The sequence below is a fragment of the Hoplias malabaricus genome, chromosome 16, assembly GCF_029633855.1.
Source record: "Hoplias malabaricus isolate fHopMal1 chromosome 16, fHopMal1.hap1, whole genome shotgun sequence".
NCBI classification, from domain to species: domain Eukaryota; kingdom Metazoa; phylum Chordata; class Actinopteri; order Characiformes; family Erythrinidae; genus Hoplias; species Hoplias malabaricus.
Window position 1 is genome coordinate 20191188 of NC_089815.1, and position 21461 is coordinate 20212648.

Consider the following 21461-nt stretch of genomic DNA (forward strand, 5'->3'; position numbering starts at 1 on the left):
GAGTCATGCTGGTTATAAGTACTTACTGGTATGTATATTTTTCACACTTCTCAGAAACAACACTGCATCAAAGCTCCAATGTCACCAGCCACTGCCATTAAACAATGTACATTTTAAAAAATACACTGCAGCAAACTTGGTCAATGAAATCAATGGAACCTAGTCAGTGTTTCTTATATCTGTGTTATTGATTATGTCCAGTCAACCGCTATGATCAGGTAATAATAAGCTCTTAAAATGAATTATTTTTCTTCTAGACACATACTTGTTGTAAGTTAATCTATCAAAATATTGGCCAATAATTCAAGTTATGTAACAGCATGATTTTGGGAATAGGACCACACCCAATCTTTTACCCTCAACCCTATATATACCCTGCCTCCACCTGGTCACTGTCCCCTGTTTTTTGTATTCATCTATCCAAGTCACTCTGAACTCCTTCCCATTTCAGCCTTTACGGGTGTCGTATGTACTAGCAAGTTTTGCTCATTTTGCTTGAAATAATCAATTTTTTGTATTGACCTATCCATGGCTATGAACACACACACACAAACCAAGGCAGCCACATCGGTCCCCAGGGAGCAGTTGAGGTTAGGTGCCTTATGCAAGGGCACTTCAGACATGAATATTGAGGGAGGAGAAATTGATGTTCCTTAATTCCACATCTTTAACCTTTAAGTCATTGCTGCACAAAATTAGACATATTTGTGAGTTTTTGAAATGTCCAAAAAGCATTTATAGAACTGACTGTTCAATTTTACTAATCAGTTTTAGGTGATATTCAGAATTAAGAGCTATATATGTTGATATTACCTAAACAAAATTTAACTTTTAAAAATATTTTGATGAACTGTAATCTGCTAACATTGATTTTGTATCCTGTTTTAATTACATAATACAGATTCCACATTGTCCCAGTCTTCACAAACACTGGAGCTGTTCACATTTACATTGATTGCATTTGGCAGATTCTCTTATCCAGAGCAAGTTACAGTTTAATCCTGTTGCAAATGTGAGCCAATGTAGTGGAGTCCTGGCAAAGTGTAGGACTGGTGTAGCATTGGGGGGTTCCCCAGCCACACAGTTAACCGTTCCAGAGCATTTTAAATAGTATAGGGTTCATAGCTGTTTTAGAGAAGACAGCCGTCACAACCCAAGATTCAGACCCTCAACCCTTGGAACTGAAAGCTGACAATTTTCCACTGAGCTACTGGACAACACAGGCTGTGTGTGCGATTATGTGTGTGTGACACTTACCTGAGTGACCGAGGGGCAGCAGTACAGCCGGCAGTAGGAGCAGATGAACCAGAGCCATGACTCTATGCTTTATGTTCTCCACAGTGAGGGAGACGATGTTTAATACTATTTGCTTCTTCTTAATAAAAAATCATTTCCTCCACATTTCCTGTGTGGTTTACTTTCACGGAGACCGTTTAAAAGATTAGAGACAGAGTTATCAGTTCTGATCATGGGGTGTGAACATAAAGTCCTTTGGTTTCTTTGGCCCTATCATTATTTGACATTACAGCTAACAACAAAACTGGGCCAGTAATGTGCTACTCCAAGCACCTTCAAGTGTTGTTAGTCCAGTGATGCTCAGTTAGTGGAGGTTCAAGCCATGGCTGGCTTCACATTAAATATGAAAACCAAAATAATATTCAATATCAGGGTTCGAATTACAGGGGATTGGGGGGGGGGGGGGCTGACCCCCTAAGTGACTTGAACCCCCCCAAACGAGGCTAAAAGTAATAGCATAGGGGGTCAAAACATTTATACATCTTTCTTACATATAATGTTAAATATTTCAATAAATTTACAATATCCATGCCTGGAAGAATCTTGAAATACTATTTCATCCCTACATCGGACCATACAATTCCAAGTTAAGTTTTACCTCTCCGCCTGCCTCACACATATCATTGGTCACATTGATTGTGTCCTCATTAAAGTAGCACCAGCACGAGGCAGAAAAGGCATACGTTTAAGTAGCTATCTAGCTTTTTACAAACACTTCACTGTCTTCAGTAAATCACTCACATGAAGATGTTAGATTATTCAATTTTACCGTTTCACCTTAAATACTGCAGTGGTGACACAGGTTTCAAGCTGAAGACGTGTTTTTTAGTCATTTTGAAAGTAATTCATTGGCTTCTAATGTGGAACAGAACATTCAAAGAAGCCATATTTATTTTTTTTATGTGGACTGTTTGTATGTTCTGCACAACATAAGCAGAAATGTATAAAACTCATCAAGAACTTAACAACTATTACAAGCTCAATGTAATATGCACCATTTTAAACTGGAAGGGAAAATTTGAACAAGAACTTTATTGATCTGGTGGCTGTAGTAGTGAGGTATTAGTTACTGTGTGTAGTTCTACAGTAAACACAAATATTACTACAGTGAATCAATACATTGATGTATAAACCTGAATCACATGGCTGAGGCACATCGGTTGAAATGCTTTTTCTTCTTTTTTTCTTTTTTAAAGAATGCTTCACTTAATGTGATTCACTAAAGCAGAGTTTACTTTGGAGACTAACAATAGCCAAACTTCTATAAGAAGGCGTCCCACCACTCTTCCCTTAACATTTCACACTGTAGATGCTGTATTGGTCCCAGTATGAATGGATGAGATAGGACAAAAGCCTAACCCACAGTGACTTTCAGTGACATTATTCCCATGTATTCAGAATTAATTAACACATGATTCCCATAGAAACTATTCTGTATAATGTGAATTTAATTTTTAGGGTGAGAAAAGGGCTGACAGATTTAGATTATTGTGTGATCTATGCTATTTATGATAGTCATGTACAGGCCTAAATTGTGTATGGTAGTAACCATTAGCACTGTGTGATTTTACTCTGTAATATATTGTTGGTGACCCCTGACTACAAAGGTTGTGTGTTATGTGACATATTGGCTGGTGTAATGGATTGATCATTAATGTACTGCAAACATTATAGCAAACAAGCAAGACCCTATAAGGATTGTAAGACTTCAGTTTACTGAAGCACACACCTGTGCTGTACTGGTTTCCCATTATGTCCTGAACAAAAAGTTTACCCCAATAACTGTCATTGTATAATTCGCACCCTGATTCTGATCAAGGGGCTAGTTGTAAAGTTATTAGCATAGTGTTAATTCATAACATGCTGTGTTTCTGTGGCACATTATCCATTCATTCATTCTGTCAGGACTGCGGGGCAGACTGACGGAGGTGGATGCACACGTTAAAACACACTGACTTTTATTTACAAAATATAACAAAACAGAAAGAGACTAGCATAACACATAGAAAAGAAAGATAACAAACAGACAAACAGAGCCATGTGCTAAGTGAGCACAACAACACAGACAAGACAGAACAAGGGCATGACACATTCAGTCATTCATTGTCTGAAACCACTTATCCAGTTCAGGTCCAGTTCAGTTCAAGTGGTTTAATTTATTTTATTCATATATATATATACATACAAACCGGATTCCAAAAACGTTGGGACAATAAACAAATTGTGAATAAAAACTGACTGCAATGATGTGGAGGTGCCAACATCTAATATTTTATTCAGAATAGAACACAAATCACAGATCAAAAGTTTAAACTGAGAGAATGTATCATTTTAAGGGAAAAATATGTTGTTTCAAAATTTCATGGTGTCAACAAATGCCAAAAAAGTTGGGACAAGGTCATTTTTTGCTCTCCCATTCATGTCTAATACAGGCCTCTAACTGTTCAATTGTCTTGGGCCTTCTGTGTCACACCTTCCTCTTTATGATGCGCCAAATGTTCTCTATAGGTGAAAGATCTGGACTGCAGGCTGGTCATTTCAGTACCCGGATCCTTCCCCTACGTAGCCACGATGTTGTGATTGCTGCAGAATGTGGTCTGGCATTATCTTGTTGAAAAATGCAGGGTCTTCCCTGAAAGAGATGACGTCTAGATGGGAGCATATGTTGTTCTAGAACCTGAACATAGTTCTCTGCATTAATGGTGCCTTTCCAGACATGCAAGCTGCCCATGCCACAAGCACTCATGCAACCCCATACCATCAGTGATGCAGGCTTCTGAATGGAGCGTTGATAACAACTTGGGTTATCCTTGTCCTCTCTGGTCCGGATGACATGGCGTCCCAGTGTTCCATAAAGAACTTCAAATTGTGACTCATCTGACCACAGAACAGTCTTCCATTTTGCCACACTCCATTTTAAAAGACCCCTGGCCCAGTGCAAACGTCTGAGCTTGTGGAGCTTGCTTAGAAATTGCTTCCTCTTTGCCCTGTAGAGTTTCAGCTGGCAACAGCGGATGGCACGGTGGATTGTATTCACTGACAATGCTTTCTGGAAGTATTCCTGAGCCCATTCTGTTATTTCCTTGACAGTGACATTCCTGTTTGAGGTGCAGTGACGTTTAAGGGCCCGAAGATCATGAGCATCCAGTAGAGTTTTACAGCCTTGACCGTTACGCACAGCAATTGTTCCAGATTCTCTGAATCTTTTGATAATGTTATGCACGGTTGATGATGATAACTTAAAAGTCTTTGCTATTTTACGCTGGGTAACACCATTCTGGTATTGCTGCACTATCTTTCTGCGCAACAATGGTGGAATTGGTGATCCTCTTACCATCTTGGCTTCAGAGAGACACTGACACTCTGAGAAGCTCTTTTTATACCCAATCATGTTATCAATTGACCTAATTAGTGTTAGCTGTTCGTTATATGCTCAATTTCCTTTTTCCAGCCACTTATTGTTTCGTGTCCCAACTTTTTTGGGATTTGCTGACACTGTGAAATTTTGAATCAACATATTTTTCCTTTAAAATGTTACATTTACTCAGATTAAACTTTTGATCTGTCATCTTTGTTCTATTACGAATAAAATATTGACATTAGCCATCTCCACATCATTGCATTCAGTTTTCATTCACAATTTGTTTAGTGTCCCAACTTTATTTATATATATATATATATATATATATATATATAATTTTAGGCTTCATCCTGGGCATTGTCAAAGATAATGATAATGTCTATGAAGAGAATAACAAGAATAACACATGAAATATGCAGCCATTCATTTATATAAATGCACTCCTGATGGTGTAGCTCCATTCATGGGTTTAATCTTTGATATAATTATGCACAAAAACTCCACTCGAGTGCTAATAGCAAGATTACTGGAGAATCTTTTACATTCTGTATATTTTATAAACCTATAATTACAGTATACAACGTGAGAGGACCGATGACATCCGAACAAGTGGTGAGAAAACTCATAACAGTTTTTAAAGCAGAAATGGTTTATTTATAGTGAAATATCAAGTTCTAGATGATGTTCTAATGACAGTGCTTCATCCATATTCAGTCAACATTTAACCTTACATTCTTTTACAATGGCATAGGTTTAACACATCACTTCCTCAGTGAACTGAAACACCACTACAACCAAATTAAGGCCTCTATACCCTGGAATTACTGGTGTTCAATGATTTTCTTGATCCAGGACATGAATGCAGAAATATTGGTGTAGGCATTTGGTTTTGTGGGGTTGTCACAGTTGTCCTTTTCGGTGAAGGAAGCAATGCCGACTGCTTTCTTATCACACACCAGAGGACCACCAGAGTCCCCCTGCAACAAAACATAAGCAACGTTAACACACTGCTGAACTAAACCTTTATAAAGCTTCTGATAATTTTTTGTTTTTTTTCATACCAAGGATTAAGCTTAGACCTGGACTAAATTGTACTTTCTGTAGTTAATCTCCAATCAGAATGCTGGGCAGCTCAGGACTAGGTTTAATCCTGGTCCAGGAAACTGAAATCTGCTTGGGTTTAATGGGTTTAATCTTAAGGATAATTTACCTGACAAAATCCTCCTTTATAACCACCTGCACACAGTATGTTGTTGTAGTTCCAGTATGTTTCACAATTTTTAAAGACGTCGACGTTCGTCTCCAGAAGTACGTTACTTTTATTTCCTTTGGTTTTAATTCTTCCCCAACCAGCTACGCTGCAAGACCCATCCATGCCTTTGTTTAGTTTAGAGATGGAAATCTTTGCAGCATTCTTGCTGTTTTCAGTCGACTTTCCTAGCTGTAACAAAGACAAGAAAATTAGTTAAATGTAGTAAACAAAACTGAACTTGATTAATATGAGAGAATCTGGATGATGGAGCATGGTGGGAGAATGAAAATTGGGCAACATTACATTTGCTGAATGTTGTTCTGGGGTTGTATTCTTTAAGCATCAGTAAGGTTACTAACAGCACTGGGTGTAACAGCCTCATGACTCTTACTTTAAACCTGCTCTGAGTCCCTGTCACTTTGAGGTGCACACATTTGTGATGTCATCAGTCAATCTATCAAAATATATTTATATAGCACATTTTTGTAAGTGATGTTGTCACAAAGCAGCTTTACAGAACTGGTATCAGAACAGATAACAATGTGGATCAGAAAGCCCCATGCGAGCAAGCCAAAGACCACAGTGGCAAGGAAGAACTTCCTTGAGGCTGGAGGAAGAAATCTTGGGGGGAACCAAGACTCACAAATGTAACCCATCGTCCTCTGGTCAAACTTCTGATAGAAATCAAAAAGTGAGCAGTTGTGTAAGAGTTAAAACAGAACAGAAAGACTCAGCTCACCCCCCAAAGACCCATCCAACAGTTTTTTGAGAACACCCCATCGAAAACAAATGCATCAACATGGAAATTACGGCAGCGTATATTAAATGCTTCTCCTCTATTCACCACATATGAACATAACATCATTTTTTTCTCCTCATCCAGTCCTTAACTTTCCTTAATTCTATTCCAGTTCTTTAGGTAAAACCTTTAGGTTTTTTTTTTGTTTGTTTCTCTCGTGTAAACTCAATACAGTGTCATATCAGAATATTATGTGCGCTTCCTTATTTCTATATTCATTGTCCATTGTCTCAGCTTCACTGACCATACAGGAGCACTTTCTACTTCTACAATTACAGAGTGTAGTCCATCAGTTGCTGTGCACACATTGTTTGTCGCTCTTCACACTGTTCTTCAATGGTCAGGACCCCCACAGAGCAGAGAGTATGATTTGGTGGTGGATCATTCTCAGTGCTGCAGTGACACGGACACAGTGTTATTTCTGGCAGCTGATTTATTTAGTTTCAATCTTAGTCTTTAGACTAAAATGTGTATTACGTTTAGTTTTATTTTAATCATTGAATTCTTCTCAGATTTATTCTGGTTTAAGTCAAAGAAAAATACTATTTTTGTGTACTATTAGTCTATCAAATAAACATTTAGTAATGTAGTAAAATAAACCAACATTACCAAAATGGATAGTGAAATATATGAAAACGGTAAATAAAAATGCAAGCAGTCTTTAAATATTTATTTTTTGCAATTTCTAATTTTGCTTGTCACCTGTTCCCATCACACACCCCACAGTTAGAATACCTCTGCTCTACAGCCTCACCAACCAAAGTGGGCTTGAGTATCCTACAGAAATAGTGTAGAAGTTAATTTTTATTTAGTGAAAGTGTTCGTAAGAGCTTTATTTCTTTATTCTATTGAAGTGTAATGTAACTAAAGTGCTAGTGTATCTATTTCTAGCAGAAATATGCTCCTATGTTGTAGTGTGTATAGACCATTAACCTTAAACCCTAAGGGCTTGATATTTCAGTTCCTCACACTCATCACAACATACATTTTATACTCAAAGAAGTTACTATTAAGTTTAGAATACACTGAAAGGCATGTCCTAATATCAATACCTGTACAATAAAGCTAGGCTGAAAGTAAATAGCAGAGTTTACCTTCAAAAGCATGATGTCATTGCTGGGAGTAGAGTAATTGAACTCTGGATGAATGTGGTGCTCCTTTACTGCTATACGCTCAAAGTCATTGGACTTCAGATCATGAGCTCCGATCACTGCTGTCACTTCTGCCTTATCCAGTCCACTCCTAGAGGAACCAGGAGACAGTAACTTGTTGAAAAATGGTTTTCTTTACTCAGTTTACTCCCCAGTTTAGTAACTGTCCACTTCTGTCATTACTACTAGGTTACCCACAATCAGACCATGCTGACAAACTGAAGACTAGCACATGCTTCTTCTGATACATGTGAAGCCAGCATCCAACAAACTGCCAGTGACCTAATATCATGTCAGATTTAAAAAGCTAAGTTATCTTTCCTATGTAAAGTTGCTGTGTTGGAGATAAAAAGATTTATTTACAACTGTGATGAGTGAAGTATCTCAGCTCCACTGAACATACAGGTTTATTTTTCAGCGAGTCAACTTAAAAAATTCTATAAGGTTTAATATACAGTACTGTTAAACAAGAAATATACTGACATATATACTAAATGTGCCATGGGGCGGCGCGGTGGTGCAGCAGGAAGTGTCGCAGTCACACAGCTCCAGTGACCTGGAGGTTGTGGGTTTAAGTCCCGCTCCAGGTGACTGTCTGTGAGGAGTTTGGTGTGTTCTCCCCGTGTGCACGTGGGTTTCTGCTGGTTTCCTCCCACAGTCCAAAAGCATACATTGTTAAGTGGATTGGCGACTCAAAAAATGTGTTTGTGTGTGTGTCACCTTGCGAAGGACTGGTGTGTTCCTACCTTGTGCCCAGTGATTCCGGGTAGGCACTAGACCCACAGTGACGCTGAATTGAATAAGCGCTTACAGACAATGAATAAATCTGCCATAATCTTTACACGGCCACATTTTATTTTTATGCATTTTCAATTTAGCAAACAAACAGAAACTAGGCAGAAGTGTCAGTCAGATAGAAAGGTCAGTTTGCCCAAAAGTATTCAGTAAAAGAAGAGCATACTTGGTCCAGCAGTGTGCAGCCGTCATGACAAAGAGATCAGACACGAGGAAACCCCCACAGGCATGGTCCCCGTTTCCTTGAACAGAAACCATGTAGGGTCTGGAATGAGGCTTTGCCACTGTGCCATTCACGATACCCACATTCACACTGGCTGAGAGACAGAGAGAGAGAGAGAGAGAGAGAGAGAGAGAGAGAGAGAGAGAGAGAGACAGAGAGAAAGAGAGGTACAGGATTTCAGTACAGAGACATGCTGGTTATAAGTACTTACTGGTATGTATATTTTTCACTCTTCTCAGAAACAACACTGAACCAAAGCCCTAATATCACCAGCCACTGCCATTAAACAACGTACATTTTAAAAGATATACTGCAGCAAACTTGGTAAATTAAATCAATGGAACCTAGTCAGTGTTTCTTATATCTGTGTTATTGATTATGTCCAGTCAACCACTATGATCAGGTAATAATAAGCTCTTAGTTTATATACGTTTCTTCTAGACATATCATTGTTTAAGTAAATCTATCAAAATATTGGCCAATAATTTTCATTTTGCTTAAATAAATCAACATTTTTGAGAGTTTGCAAATTTAATTTTTGACCATTTTCAATCTTCTGTGCAAGGGCACTTCAGGTGTGAATATTGCTGTCTGTAAATTCAGTTTTCTAACTTTTAAGCCATTGCTGCACATAATTTCACATATTTGTGAGTTTTTTAAATGTCCAAAAAGTGTTTATAGAACTGACTGTTCAAGTTTACTAATCAGTTTTAGGTGATATTCAGAGAAGTTGATACGTGTAAATAAATAAAAAATCATTAATTTTAATCTGAATACATTTACTTTGTATCCTGTTCTAATTACATAATACAGATTCCACATTGTTCCAGTCTTCACAAACACTGGAGCTGTTCACATTTACATTGATTGCATTTGGCAGATTCTTTTATCCAGAGCACGTTACAGTTTAATCCTGTTGCAAATGTGAGCCAATGTAGTGCTGGAGTCTTGGCAAAGGACCCTTATTGGTGTAGCATTGGGGGGTTCCCCAGCCACACAATTAACCTACCAGAGCATTTAAATTAGTATAGGGTTCATAGCTGTTTTAGAGAAGACAGCAGTCACAATCAAAGATTTTAGACCCTCAACCCTTGGAACTGAAATTTTCCTCTGAGCTACTGGACAACACAGGCTGTGTGTGTGTGATTATGTGTGTGTGACACTTACCTGAGTGACCGAGGGGCAGCAGTACAGCCGGCAGTAGGAGCAGATGAACCAGAGCCATGACTCTATGCTTTATGTTCTCCACAGTGAGGGAGAAGGTGTTTAATATAAACTGCTCCTTCTTAAAAAAAATAAATATTAATTTCCACCAAATTTCCTGTGTGGTTTACTTTCACAGAGATCGTGTAAAGATTAGTGACAGAGTTATCGGTGCTCAGCATGGGGTGTGCACATGAAGTTCTTTTGGTTTCTTTTTAAACCCTTGGCCCTATCATTATCTGGCATTACTACTAACAACTGGCCAGTGAAACATCAAAATGATTTCGAAGGTGTAATTTAAGGTAAAAAATATTACATAGCGTTCCTTTAACTGAAGTAAATTTATTGAGAGGAAAACAGTCCCTTAATAAGAACTAATTATTTTTAAGAAAACCACAGTGTATCATGGTGCTATTGGAATAAATTGCAGCTCTAATGGGCTTAAGGTAAATTACATTATATGGACATTACAGACTACATGCAGATGTATTACCAAAAACACTAATAATGCTGTATTAGACATTTCTATATTGCTGGACCATATTGTATCTATATGCAACGAAATGTACTCTCTCTTTCTCTCTGTCACTCTCTCTTTGTGAGTGTCTGGATTGAACTCTTTTACCTGTGGTTTCTTTACAAATAATCAACAGAATTCACCATTATCTGACACTGCTTAGGGTGATAGATAAAGCAAGCCTGAGGGTTTTTTTTAAAGTTCCTCCAGGGTGCCCTCTATTGACCAGCCGGCTGTTACAGTAACTGTGGAAGGGACTCCATAGATTCCTAAAAGTTTATTAGAAATAAAAGCTTTCCAATAATCGGGGATAGGCCAGGTTTTCTGGGATTATAAGCATACCTTGCCCCTTTAATTTCTGCACTAGAAATTAGATTGACAGCTCTATATGTGGTTTCGTAACCAACCAGCAGCTACTTGAGAAAAATAACACAGGAAGTTAATTAGAGCCACAAATGTCTGAGAGCTTGAAATGTCTGTGAGAAAAGACAAAATGTAAAGAGTCTGTTTTGAATGTGGCATTTCTTTAAATTTTATTTGAATAATAAATGGTCATTTAGTACTTGAGAAAAGGTTGTTAATCACATGGTGTGAGTCACATTTATTAATTCACAGTAGAGCATAGAGATCATACTGTGCAACACTCTTTTTTTTTATTTCCAGTGGAAACAGCCATAAATCAAAAGGAAACACACAAGGAGTACATTTCCAAACAAACAAACAAACAAAAAAAACTGATAAAAAAACTGCTAGTATTCTCAGAACAATAGACTTATGGCACCAGAGCAAAGATTTTCACATCACTGAATATGTTTTGAATTTATAGCTTGATGATTCCTGATTTAGTGCTGTTTGAGGGCTCAAAGGTCTTGCTCATTTCAGAGTGTTTTACCCGACACAGACTGATATTTCTCCAGATTTCCTGAATTTATTTATGAAATTATTGCACTGAGAAATATTATTTTTGAACTGACAATTTTGTCTTGAAATTTAGTTGTACTTTTAAATGTCAATACATTTTCAATTTTCACTCTTAATTTGCCCGCACTCTCCCAACTGTTTGAGTGAAAATATATTTATATTTACAAAATACAAAATTGGGTCAGTAATAAATAATACAAGTAAATAAAAATATTTAAGAGAATGAACAATCAGCAAGTTTTTTTTTTGCTTTAATACATTTTGTGGGACATGAGATTGTTTATGTTTAATACTCAGTTCAATATTTAGTAAAGGCTTCAAATGTTGTTTTTGTTTTCCTTGGATAACTTGTATGTAATGACTGTAGTGACTAAAAAAAGAATAAAAGATGTGTGGTCTTTCACTCACCAACTAGCCAAAGCTTGGTTACCTTAGGCTCATGTGCAGCTTAGCACCTGATTTCATTAATACTTTTCTATGGATGTTATACTAAATGAGCATCTCTGTCAAGAATGGGTGCTCCTTGAAGTAGCTGTTTTCAATCATTAAAATTACAGTATTTTGGACACAGTATCTTCAAATGCCTAGAAATTAAAACGACTCCACTGGTATCTTCATATGCATTTAAAAGCCTGGGAATATAAATCAGAAATGGTATATGAAATCAGATAATAAACTGATGAAATACTTCAGAATTAAACTGATAACCACATATATTAGATTGTGACGGATACCAGTCTAGCATTTCACATCTCTAGCAAAAACTGAAAAGGGGAAAAACTATAAGACGATTAGAAATGAGGGAGTGTTCTTCATGTGGCATTCTGACTCATGTGTGTGAGTTCACCCTTGTGATACACATCAGTTTTGTTTTCTCAGAAATGACACAGGTTCCATGTCCATAGCTATAACATGTTTTGCTCAGTTTACTGATCCACATTAAAAATGGATTAGTAATATCTTCAGATGTTTTGTAAACAGCTGTAATTTCATAGACTTTTACCATTGCAATAGCTGACTGTAGGAGGAAACCAGAGGGCCTGGAGGAACCCCACACAGATACTGGGCGAAAACACCAAAATTCTCACAGAACCGAGGCAGGGATCTAACACACAATCTAAGCCCTCTGGAGCTGTGTGAGAGAGACACCCCCTGTTATGTCACCTTGTCGCCCTTCCTGTCTTTGCATGTGCTGAGGTTTAAAGTGAGTTATGGTTAGCTGCAGTGTGAAGTGAGTCATTACGTAGATTAAAGCACACATAGAACACCACAACCAGGCTGTGTATAATATTTCATCACCTTTAGAACAGTGGCACATCAGACTTATATTTCCAAGTGTTTTCTTAGATCAGAGTCTCTATTCATGTAAATACCAGGAGCTAACAAGTGGCTGAATGCTCTGAGCTTCCTGACTAACTGTGGGTACACATCCGTATACTGTTCCTCTAAATGGCACCACAAAGCTGCTATATGATTATTTGCCCAAGAGCAGCTGGATGATCCATTTGATTAAAACTTCCTGGAATGACATTTCTGTTTACTCCAGCATGTGAGAAATTAAGTCCTCACTTCAAAACACAAGATGATCGAGAAAACTGGAAACAGTTTGGGGTGGACGGAGGAAGAGAATGAAAGGTAGATTGACAGTCCTTTTTGTTACTGATATTATAGATTTTATACCATATTTATTTCACATATTTATTCAGAAAAACAAATACAGTTCATCTATAGTTTACATATAAAATTGCAAACAATATCCAAATATACAACACAAATCCCCACAGAAAAAAATATCATCACTAAATAAAATGTACTGCTTTTATGTGCAAAATGGCCAACCAACCGACAACGGGAACAGTCTTTTCATCCGTTGGCTGCTCTTATGATTAAATGTCTCCTACATGAAGTATGGGTAGGTGGGCCTGGCTGTGTGAAGGTGGCATCGACAATAACAGAAGAGGGAGAGAAAGGAGATGATGTGTCTAAAAAAGGGAGAAAAACAACCCATGGCATGAAAAGGAAGAAAAAAAAGACAAAAAATGATTATTAAGGAGCATCATACTGAGGCAGCGTGACTCACGGCTACGATTCCTTTGTAATGCCAACACCACCTGTTTGATTCAGCTATGATCAAAAGCAGAGGTAACTACACTTTCTACTTCTTCTTCTATAAACTACACAACAGCCAAAGCTAATCTAATATCACCCGATTTTAAACTCAGGCGAACAATATAGATAAAGTATACATGGATGTATTCTTACTGCTTAAATGCCTCACAACACCAGGTGCAACAAGCCTCCCCTTTTTTGAGGGTGTACCTATAGACTATAGTCTATAGCCTGAACAGAAGAACAATTTGTAAGTAATCTAATGATATACATATGTACAAATAAAAACAACACACCAACACCCAGGAAGGTGCATTTCTTAAGGCAGGATATCACAGTGACTATATAGAGCTCAAATAGTGGTGCTGCCCTCTAGAGGTGTTTCAAGCCTTGTTTTTTGACTGATAATGGTCTCAAGCATTAGAAATAATGTCCAAACTATTGAAGCATGGATCCCATCATGTTCTATGACCATGATGCTTATAGACTACTGCTACAGATATAGTAAGTAAAACAAAAATTAACAAAAGAAAATGTAAGTTCAAATGTAAAGGTCAGCACTTCACATTCTTTGCTTTTAAATGAACTTGCTTGATGTTTTCTTTTTTGAGACAAATTTTACTGTATATTTTTTTCGACAAATTAAATCATTGCTAATTGCACACATTAGCCTCCTGTTAAAGCACAATGCCACTAACCTGCGAATGTGAGGGCAAGCACATGCTTCCTCCAAAGCATATGAAGCCAGCCACCTGCTCCTTTCAAGCTTCCAATAATAGAAAAACACTGGACATGCCAACCTCACATAGCCAGGTCTATTATATCAGCAAAATATGGCCACATTTGGTAGCAACGTGCTGAACTAAAGACAAATTTAAACACATTTTATTCATGGTATACAACAGTATCCATCTAACAAATTTTAAGTGCCAGTATTTGTGTTTGTTGCTTTGCTTATTTTGCATTTTACATATTGCTGTATTTTAAGGTTGAAACATGATATTGGCTGTAATGGTACAGTGGGTCAATATGTACACAGCACAACAAATAGCACTTAATTTTGTGAAGATGCTTTAGATTGTTACTTAAAACATTGTTACGTTTAAAAAAACATACATTTTTAAAAATAACACTGAACATCTATTTCATTTTCAGTGTCTCGCTTATTTATAATTGAATATAAACTTCTATGTTTAAGATGCCAGTTCACAATACTAAGATAAAAATGATTTACAAATGTATTGACTACCCCTCTCAATGATCTCATTTAAAAGCAACATGATTAAAATATAGATTGCATGAAGGTGTGAGTGACAGTAGACTAAAAATGGAATGAAACAAATCTGCACCGATAAATAAATATGTAGATCCCAGTAGATAAGAACATCAGCTAGTGGAATAGTTTGGGGTGAATCAGGGATTGGACATTATTTAAAGATGACATTTTTTTCTCTCCCTCTTGTGATATTCAGCACTGAATAAGAGAAACAATGACCCACACAGCCCTGGAAATATACTGAACGTCATGATGCCAACAGCATTCCTTAAAGACAATGAGGAATGACTAAGAGTTTCTGACCAGTGCAGAGTTTCCCCATAACTGATTAATCTTAGAGATTAGCGAATTGTTCTGTGTAAAATATGCTCTAGTTTTTGCAAAGCCTTCATAATTGACATTGTTGACTCAGTCAGGTCATCATACATGCCCAAAAATATCCATACCCATCCACAATCAAACTAATAATTCAGATATCTTTGAAAAATCTGATCACATTTGTAAGGCCACTGCAGTCACTAGAGTGAGAAGACAGTCTGGAATGAATACTGAACTAAGAAAAAGTTGCATATATATTATGTGACTGTTGCTGTCGCACAATAAAACATTCTCAGGTCAGCGTAAGCTTTTTTTGTCCATTTATTTTAGTGTAATCATAATGCTTTTGTATTTTAGCTTTGCAATAAGCTAATAATACTCTCATTTAATTTCTTCCATGAAAATGAGAATTTGTAAGAAAATAAATGCTTCATAAAATGAGTAAAACATCTTCTGGTAGCCCTAGGAAGTTCACTGATTATGAATATGGGTGATAGCCTGAGCAAAGTGCTTCATCAGTTGTTAGATGTGGAAAAAATAGCGTCACCAAGCTTGGGTTTTTTAAAGTAAAACTCAATGTAAAACTGGTAAAAGATGCATATTAGTTTATTTTAAATGCTTAAAATAAACATATGGAATGTGTTTGCTTATAAAGCCTGGATCGTTTCAACATTTATACTAATTAGACTGGTAAAATTAATGACACAACAACAATATAGATTTTCAGATTTCATAGAGTGCAAAACCTTATATAGCCCTAATGAATTTGCTGTTTGCTTATACGAGTTCAGAATAAACACAAAATAAAGAGTATCTGTACTTGCTCGAAATATGGTTTCTGAATTTTTGTCCCCTTTTTGGTGTTATTTTGGTGCGATAAATGAAGGCTCATTTATACTCTCTTTACATATGTAAATGCATATGTCCATTTCAAACATTGTAACCATCACTGCCACATACTTCTATGCATCCTTTATGTTGGCATGGATGTTAAACACTACATCCACTAGAGCAGTTCAGGGTGAAATGTTTTTCATGACAACAACAAAGATGGCGATGTTGGAGGAGATGCTTATAATGTAACGTTACATAATACAAAAAAAAAAAAAAAGACGAAAGAGGCAGCATTGTAAGAGGCAGTGGTCTGTGAGGCCATTAAATACTTCTCAAAATGACCGTATGCATCCGTAATCATCCAGAGAATGTGCAAACCTACAGGTGAACTGAACACAGAGTTCTGACTGAAGGCTTCATGCATATCTGTATACGTATTAAACTTTGAGCATAAATGAGCATTTATTGTGATACTGAATTTTATAAATAGGACCCAACACTAATGTATTAATCGATATATGAAGGGTTTTGAGATACTGGAAGAAATAAAATAATTCATTTACAAGTAAGAGAGAATTTACAAGGCATTTAGCAGTATGATGTTTTGGGAACTATTTTCAGTCCTAGAATAGTTTCTGGTCTCCAAGTTTCAGATCTCTAGAGAGTTTAAAAAGATTTTCCTTTATTCTAATAATATTAATGTGAGAAAAGTTACTTTACATCTATGTAAATCTTTCAAATTCTACAGTGAACTCTTCTCCATCTCCAGTAAACACAGCAGCACAGTCATAACCACCTTCACCATAATGACCTTCATCAACATCTAACACAGGAGCAAAAGAAGACAAAAAGCCCTGAAAATATTTGGTGGAAAATGACAACTCAGAGCCCAGAAAATGAGCACTACAGGCCAGCTTTGCCAGTCCATACCAGGGCAGAGTGGGTTTTTTTTTTGCAGCCTTTAGAAGCAAGGGCAGACCCTCAGTGTCCTGAGCTAGTCACAGCACCCCATACTCCTGCAGAGACTTGATCAGCACTGTATCTTTAACATCACCAAAGACCATGCGGATGTTGTCCGTGTCTGTCGCGCAGGTGAAGTGAGAGTAGACACTATTACTCTTCTTGTCCTGGTTTAAGGCCTGATGCTTATACATGACACGAATGTAGTTCATAGCAGCTTCAGCATCTCGTGGCTTACCTGCAGCCAGCACCCAATAGAGAAGAGGAATGGTAAATGCAATGAACAATGAGTGTGAATATAGACGTTAAACTAATTAACATTGAAAAAAGTATCAAGTTCCGAAACTGATCTGAAGTACAGCAGAATCATTCTGAGAGGAAACATTATGAGATTTTATCAGGAAAACTTAAAAACAATAAATATGACATATTATTGCAGAATTTGAAAGAGAGTGATATTGCTGTGTTTTGTTTGTTGAAGTTTATTGCCTCATTAGTACAATTCAAATGAGAAATTGACATCAATAGACATCAGCAACAGGAACATCACAAATACTATCATACATGCAGTTATTGTGCCTGAGAGTGAAACTTCAACCTAGTTCCAGCAGCAACATATACGTCTTGCCTGCATCCTGATGCAAAAAGGGGTGCATTGTATAGTTGCCATGGGTAACAGACGGAAAGGAGAAAGTGGAGATTTGGAGATATAGAGCTATGCAGTAACCATTTCACAGACACAACTGATGAAGGAACACAATCATGGTCAGGGTTTCCACTATCAGCTTAATGAGGATGGATGTTTTTTTTCTTTTATTTTTTGCACTCTCCCATAAGGTGTTTAATTTAAGCAGCAGATTCATCTTACCTGCATATTTGGGGAAGTACACCTGCAGGTCTAATGTTTTGATTTTCTCAGCTAGGATGTCCATTTTGTTCAGAAAGAGGATGATAGAGGCACTGGCAAACCACACTGAGTGAATGGTGGTGTAAAACAGTGTTAGACTCTCCTCCATACGGTTCTACAACATCAGGAGAGAGAAGATGAGTGTGGGTTATTCCTTTTCCAAGAGAATAAGGATCAAACAAGGCACTTTTTAATAACACACAGGAAGGGTGTGGGGGACATATCAAAACACAAGTATTTCAAATCTTGGTTGAGACAGAGTTGAGGTCAAGACGTGTCTGATGCCTGAACTTTGCACTTTTTTGGACTGCAGGCACACAGCTGGCTACACAAGAAAATAATCCACCAATTAGCACTATGCAGACATCATGTCTAAATCACTTACTGGCATAAACTAACGTATGTTCACAAGTTCTGCACATTTTTCCCCTCAATATCTTAAACTCACCAAACATAATGTGTAAATGCTGTGCATTCACTGTAGTTGTTGTGGATCTTATTTATTTAGGAAATCTTGTGAGTGTCAGGTGTGCGTAATGTGAATACAACTGTATATTAAATCTGTGAAACACAAAACCAAGTGTATTTAGAACATAATATTTGGCACAGTTATAGACCAAGTGTGTTTGAGAAATTTGGTCAAGCTTTTGGTAATGAGTCATGGCTGATTGACTTGTGTAAAATAAATGAATAATTGCTTAAGGAGGAAAGTAATGTTGAAAGAGAGAGAGAGAGATAGAGAGAGAGAGAGATAGAGAGAGATAATGCACCTGTCAACAGCAAATGTAAACCTCTTTACTCAGATTGAGAAGGATAATTAGGGATTAAAAGTGCAGTAGGAAAAATAAGCTTCACAAAATCCTCCACTCACATCCTTATTGTTCTCCTCAAGGAGCTGGTCATACTCGCTGAGGGAAGCTAGAAAGATGAGGGATGTCGCATTCTCAAAGCAGTGGATCCACTTCCGCCTCTCTGATTTCTGTCCTCCGACATCCACAATCCTACAGCAGGGAGAACACGTTTGTTTGAGGCAAGGACTTCTTAATCCTTATCATGATATTGGCTTTTGCAGTGCAGATACTGAAGAAGGCTACAACATGTAAATGGGTCTTCCATCCAATCACAATATTTTTTACTGTGAGTTGACCAATCAGAGTGCCAGATGAGGTTCTGTTGGTGTTTTGATGAACCTGAAGGATCAGAAGGACCCATGTAATCTATCAAGAGTAATTGATCTTGGCCAAAATAATACTGGCCTCACTAGTGTATTTATTAACAATTGATACGTCTGATTTCTTTTTTGACCATGTGCTGTGTTGCTCTTTTTTCCTCCTTAGCTTCTGGAATAAATGTGTTCAGTAATGGCCCTGTCTGATCATGTCATTCATTTAACAAGGAGGAAATAGGCCAGAAAGAGGACATTAATGGCTTTGGACACAATATTGCATCCAAGAATTTCTACTGTTGTCACAAGAAATTACAATAAATCAAGCGTGACGAGGAAAACACTCAGAATTGTCCTGATATCTTCACCATCTCAGTATTGTGGGTCCCGCCAGCACAGTTGTCTACGTGATTTGAAATGTGAGTTATTGCTTATTACTTGAGGTGGCTAAAATGATAGTATTTCATAATATTTTACAGGGGGCAGGGGGCACAACATTTCAGTGACTTGAACTAAAAAGCCAAATCTGTCAATTCATCCTAAAATGTAGTTATGAAACAAGTATCTATGGGTGTGCTGAGTCTCTGATCACACTCCTAAACTGACCCACGTGAACTAAACAATCCATCTCACTTAAAGAATGAATGAATAGAAAAAATGGATGAACAGTCCAGTTATAGTATTTTTTGACAAAAGGAGTAATAGAAATAGGTATTAATCATTTGAATTAAAAAATGAGAAAAGAGCTAATTTCTCAATACATCTTTATTAGTATAATTTTCTTGTCTTTAAGAAGCTTGACTGTGGGTCATATGTAAAATTTAACCAATTTTATTGGCTCTCTAACCCTCCTCTTTTGAGAACCCTTGTTTGCATGAGACTCCACAACCACATGCAGCCAATGGAACGTCATTGACATCCAAAGTCAGATTATTTTTAACATTTCTATTAAAACTTTATTTTATATCTTTCACAAAGCTAATTTTGAAAAAAGAAAAAAAAACTGGTCATTTTGTCATATAGTGTGCCCAGCAAGCTGAAATTACAAGGTCAAGTTTGGATTGATGTAAAATTATATGTCATAAATTCTGATCTGGCTGTACAGGTTTGCACTGCCACCTACGGAGTCATACTGAAGCCACATTACATTTCAGTTGGGAGAAAAGCTTTCAGATTCAATGACAGCCACAAAGTAGATATTTAGGCTTTTCTGACCTGCTGTCTAAAGGCAGCCATGACAAAGTGCTTAAGTGGATGTTTAACCCTTTTTACTGGTGTGGGAATAAAGTCAGTATGAGAATATGGACTGTCAAACAAAAAATAAATAAACAACCAAGAATTCATTTGATTATCAGTCAGCAACAGGCAGGAGTTGCCCAGTCAGATGTAAACAGTTACTCAGTGATATCCTTCTTCAGTATCATTATATATTTTGTCTTTAAGATAAACAATAAAATGTTCTGCATACTGTGGATATTGTATGCAATTAAAGAAAGCTGAATCTAGTTCTAGTGCATTTAAGGATTGGTCATTCATTCATTATCTGTAACCCTTATCCAGTTCAGGGTCGCAGTGGGTCCAGAGCCTACCTGGAATCATTGAGCACAAGGCAGGAATACACCCTGGAGGGGGCACCAGTCCTTCACAGGGCAACACACTCACACCTACGGACACTTTACAGTCGCCAATCCACCTACCAACGTGTGGAGCAGGACTTGAACACACAACCTCCAGGTCCCTGGAGATGTGTGACTGCGACACTATCTGCTGCGCCACCAGTTACTATTGACAGGTCATTAATAACGGGCTGGGGAATATCATTATAAAATTGGAAACAAGCTTATAAAAAGTATGAGTGTATTTATATGAAGTGTTAATTAGATTTGCAGGTAAACTTGTTTATTATGATAAAATTACTTGTAAACTACTTAGAGGACTGCATAAATATAACAACATAAACATATAACAATTCATAATGAGGCCATTTACTACCACTTTCAAATTTGGAGAGAATATTTACCAGTGTATATTCCTAGATTTACACATCAGATAAAGACACTCAAAGATTAGTTTACTAAAAAGAGTCAAAAGCAGTTAAATCATTTACTCTTATTACCTCAGAGTTATCTTCTCCACTACAAAGGAATAGTCGTTGATCCCAGTTGTTGGAAAGCGCACTCTCAGAACGTCCTGTGCTGTGGGGATGTAAGCTGGGGCAGCAATGCGGTCCAGGTTGTTCAAGAAGCTACAAAAGCACAGTTATATTAAGTTTAGTATCAAACAGCATAGCGCAAATAATATAAAACACGTGAATATCTGTGTGTTATACATGTTGTTCATCAGGGACATGCAAATATAAGAAATTGTTCATTAG

The 21461-nt window shown here is 37.2% G+C and overlaps 2 protein-coding genes across 2 annotated transcripts in view; both read right to left on the minus strand.

Moving 5' to 3' along the window:
* Window positions 1-5254: 5254 nt before the first annotated feature.
* LOC136672008 (granzyme B(G,H)-like) lies at window positions 5255-10102 on the minus strand. The gene is made up of 5 exons (XM_066647941.1): window positions 10045-10102; window positions 8821-8971; window positions 7803-7950; window positions 5868-6098; window positions 5255-5634 (listed from the first exon to the last, which is right to left on the minus strand). Exons 1-5 carry the CDS (start codon window positions 10100-10102, stop codon window positions 5479-5481), a joined length of 744 nt encoding a protein of 247 aa, XP_066504038.1. The 3' UTR covers window positions 5255-5478.
* A 6951-nt stretch (window positions 10103-17053) lies between these two features.
* The window catches only part of LOC136671575 (guanine nucleotide-binding protein G(q) subunit alpha-like), a 141133-nt gene continuing 136725 nt past the window's right edge, over window positions 17054-21461 (minus strand). The window contains exons 4-7 of the mRNA XM_066647309.1: window positions 21204-21332; window positions 18794-18923; window positions 17884-18037; window positions 17054-17253 (exon numbers count right to left, since the gene is read on the minus strand). Of these exons, the coding sequence (XP_066503406.1) occupies window positions 17054-17253; window positions 17884-18037; window positions 18794-18923; window positions 21204-21332 (613 nt within the window). The remainder of the gene's footprint in view (window positions 17254-17883; window positions 18038-18793; window positions 18924-21203; window positions 21333-21461) is intronic.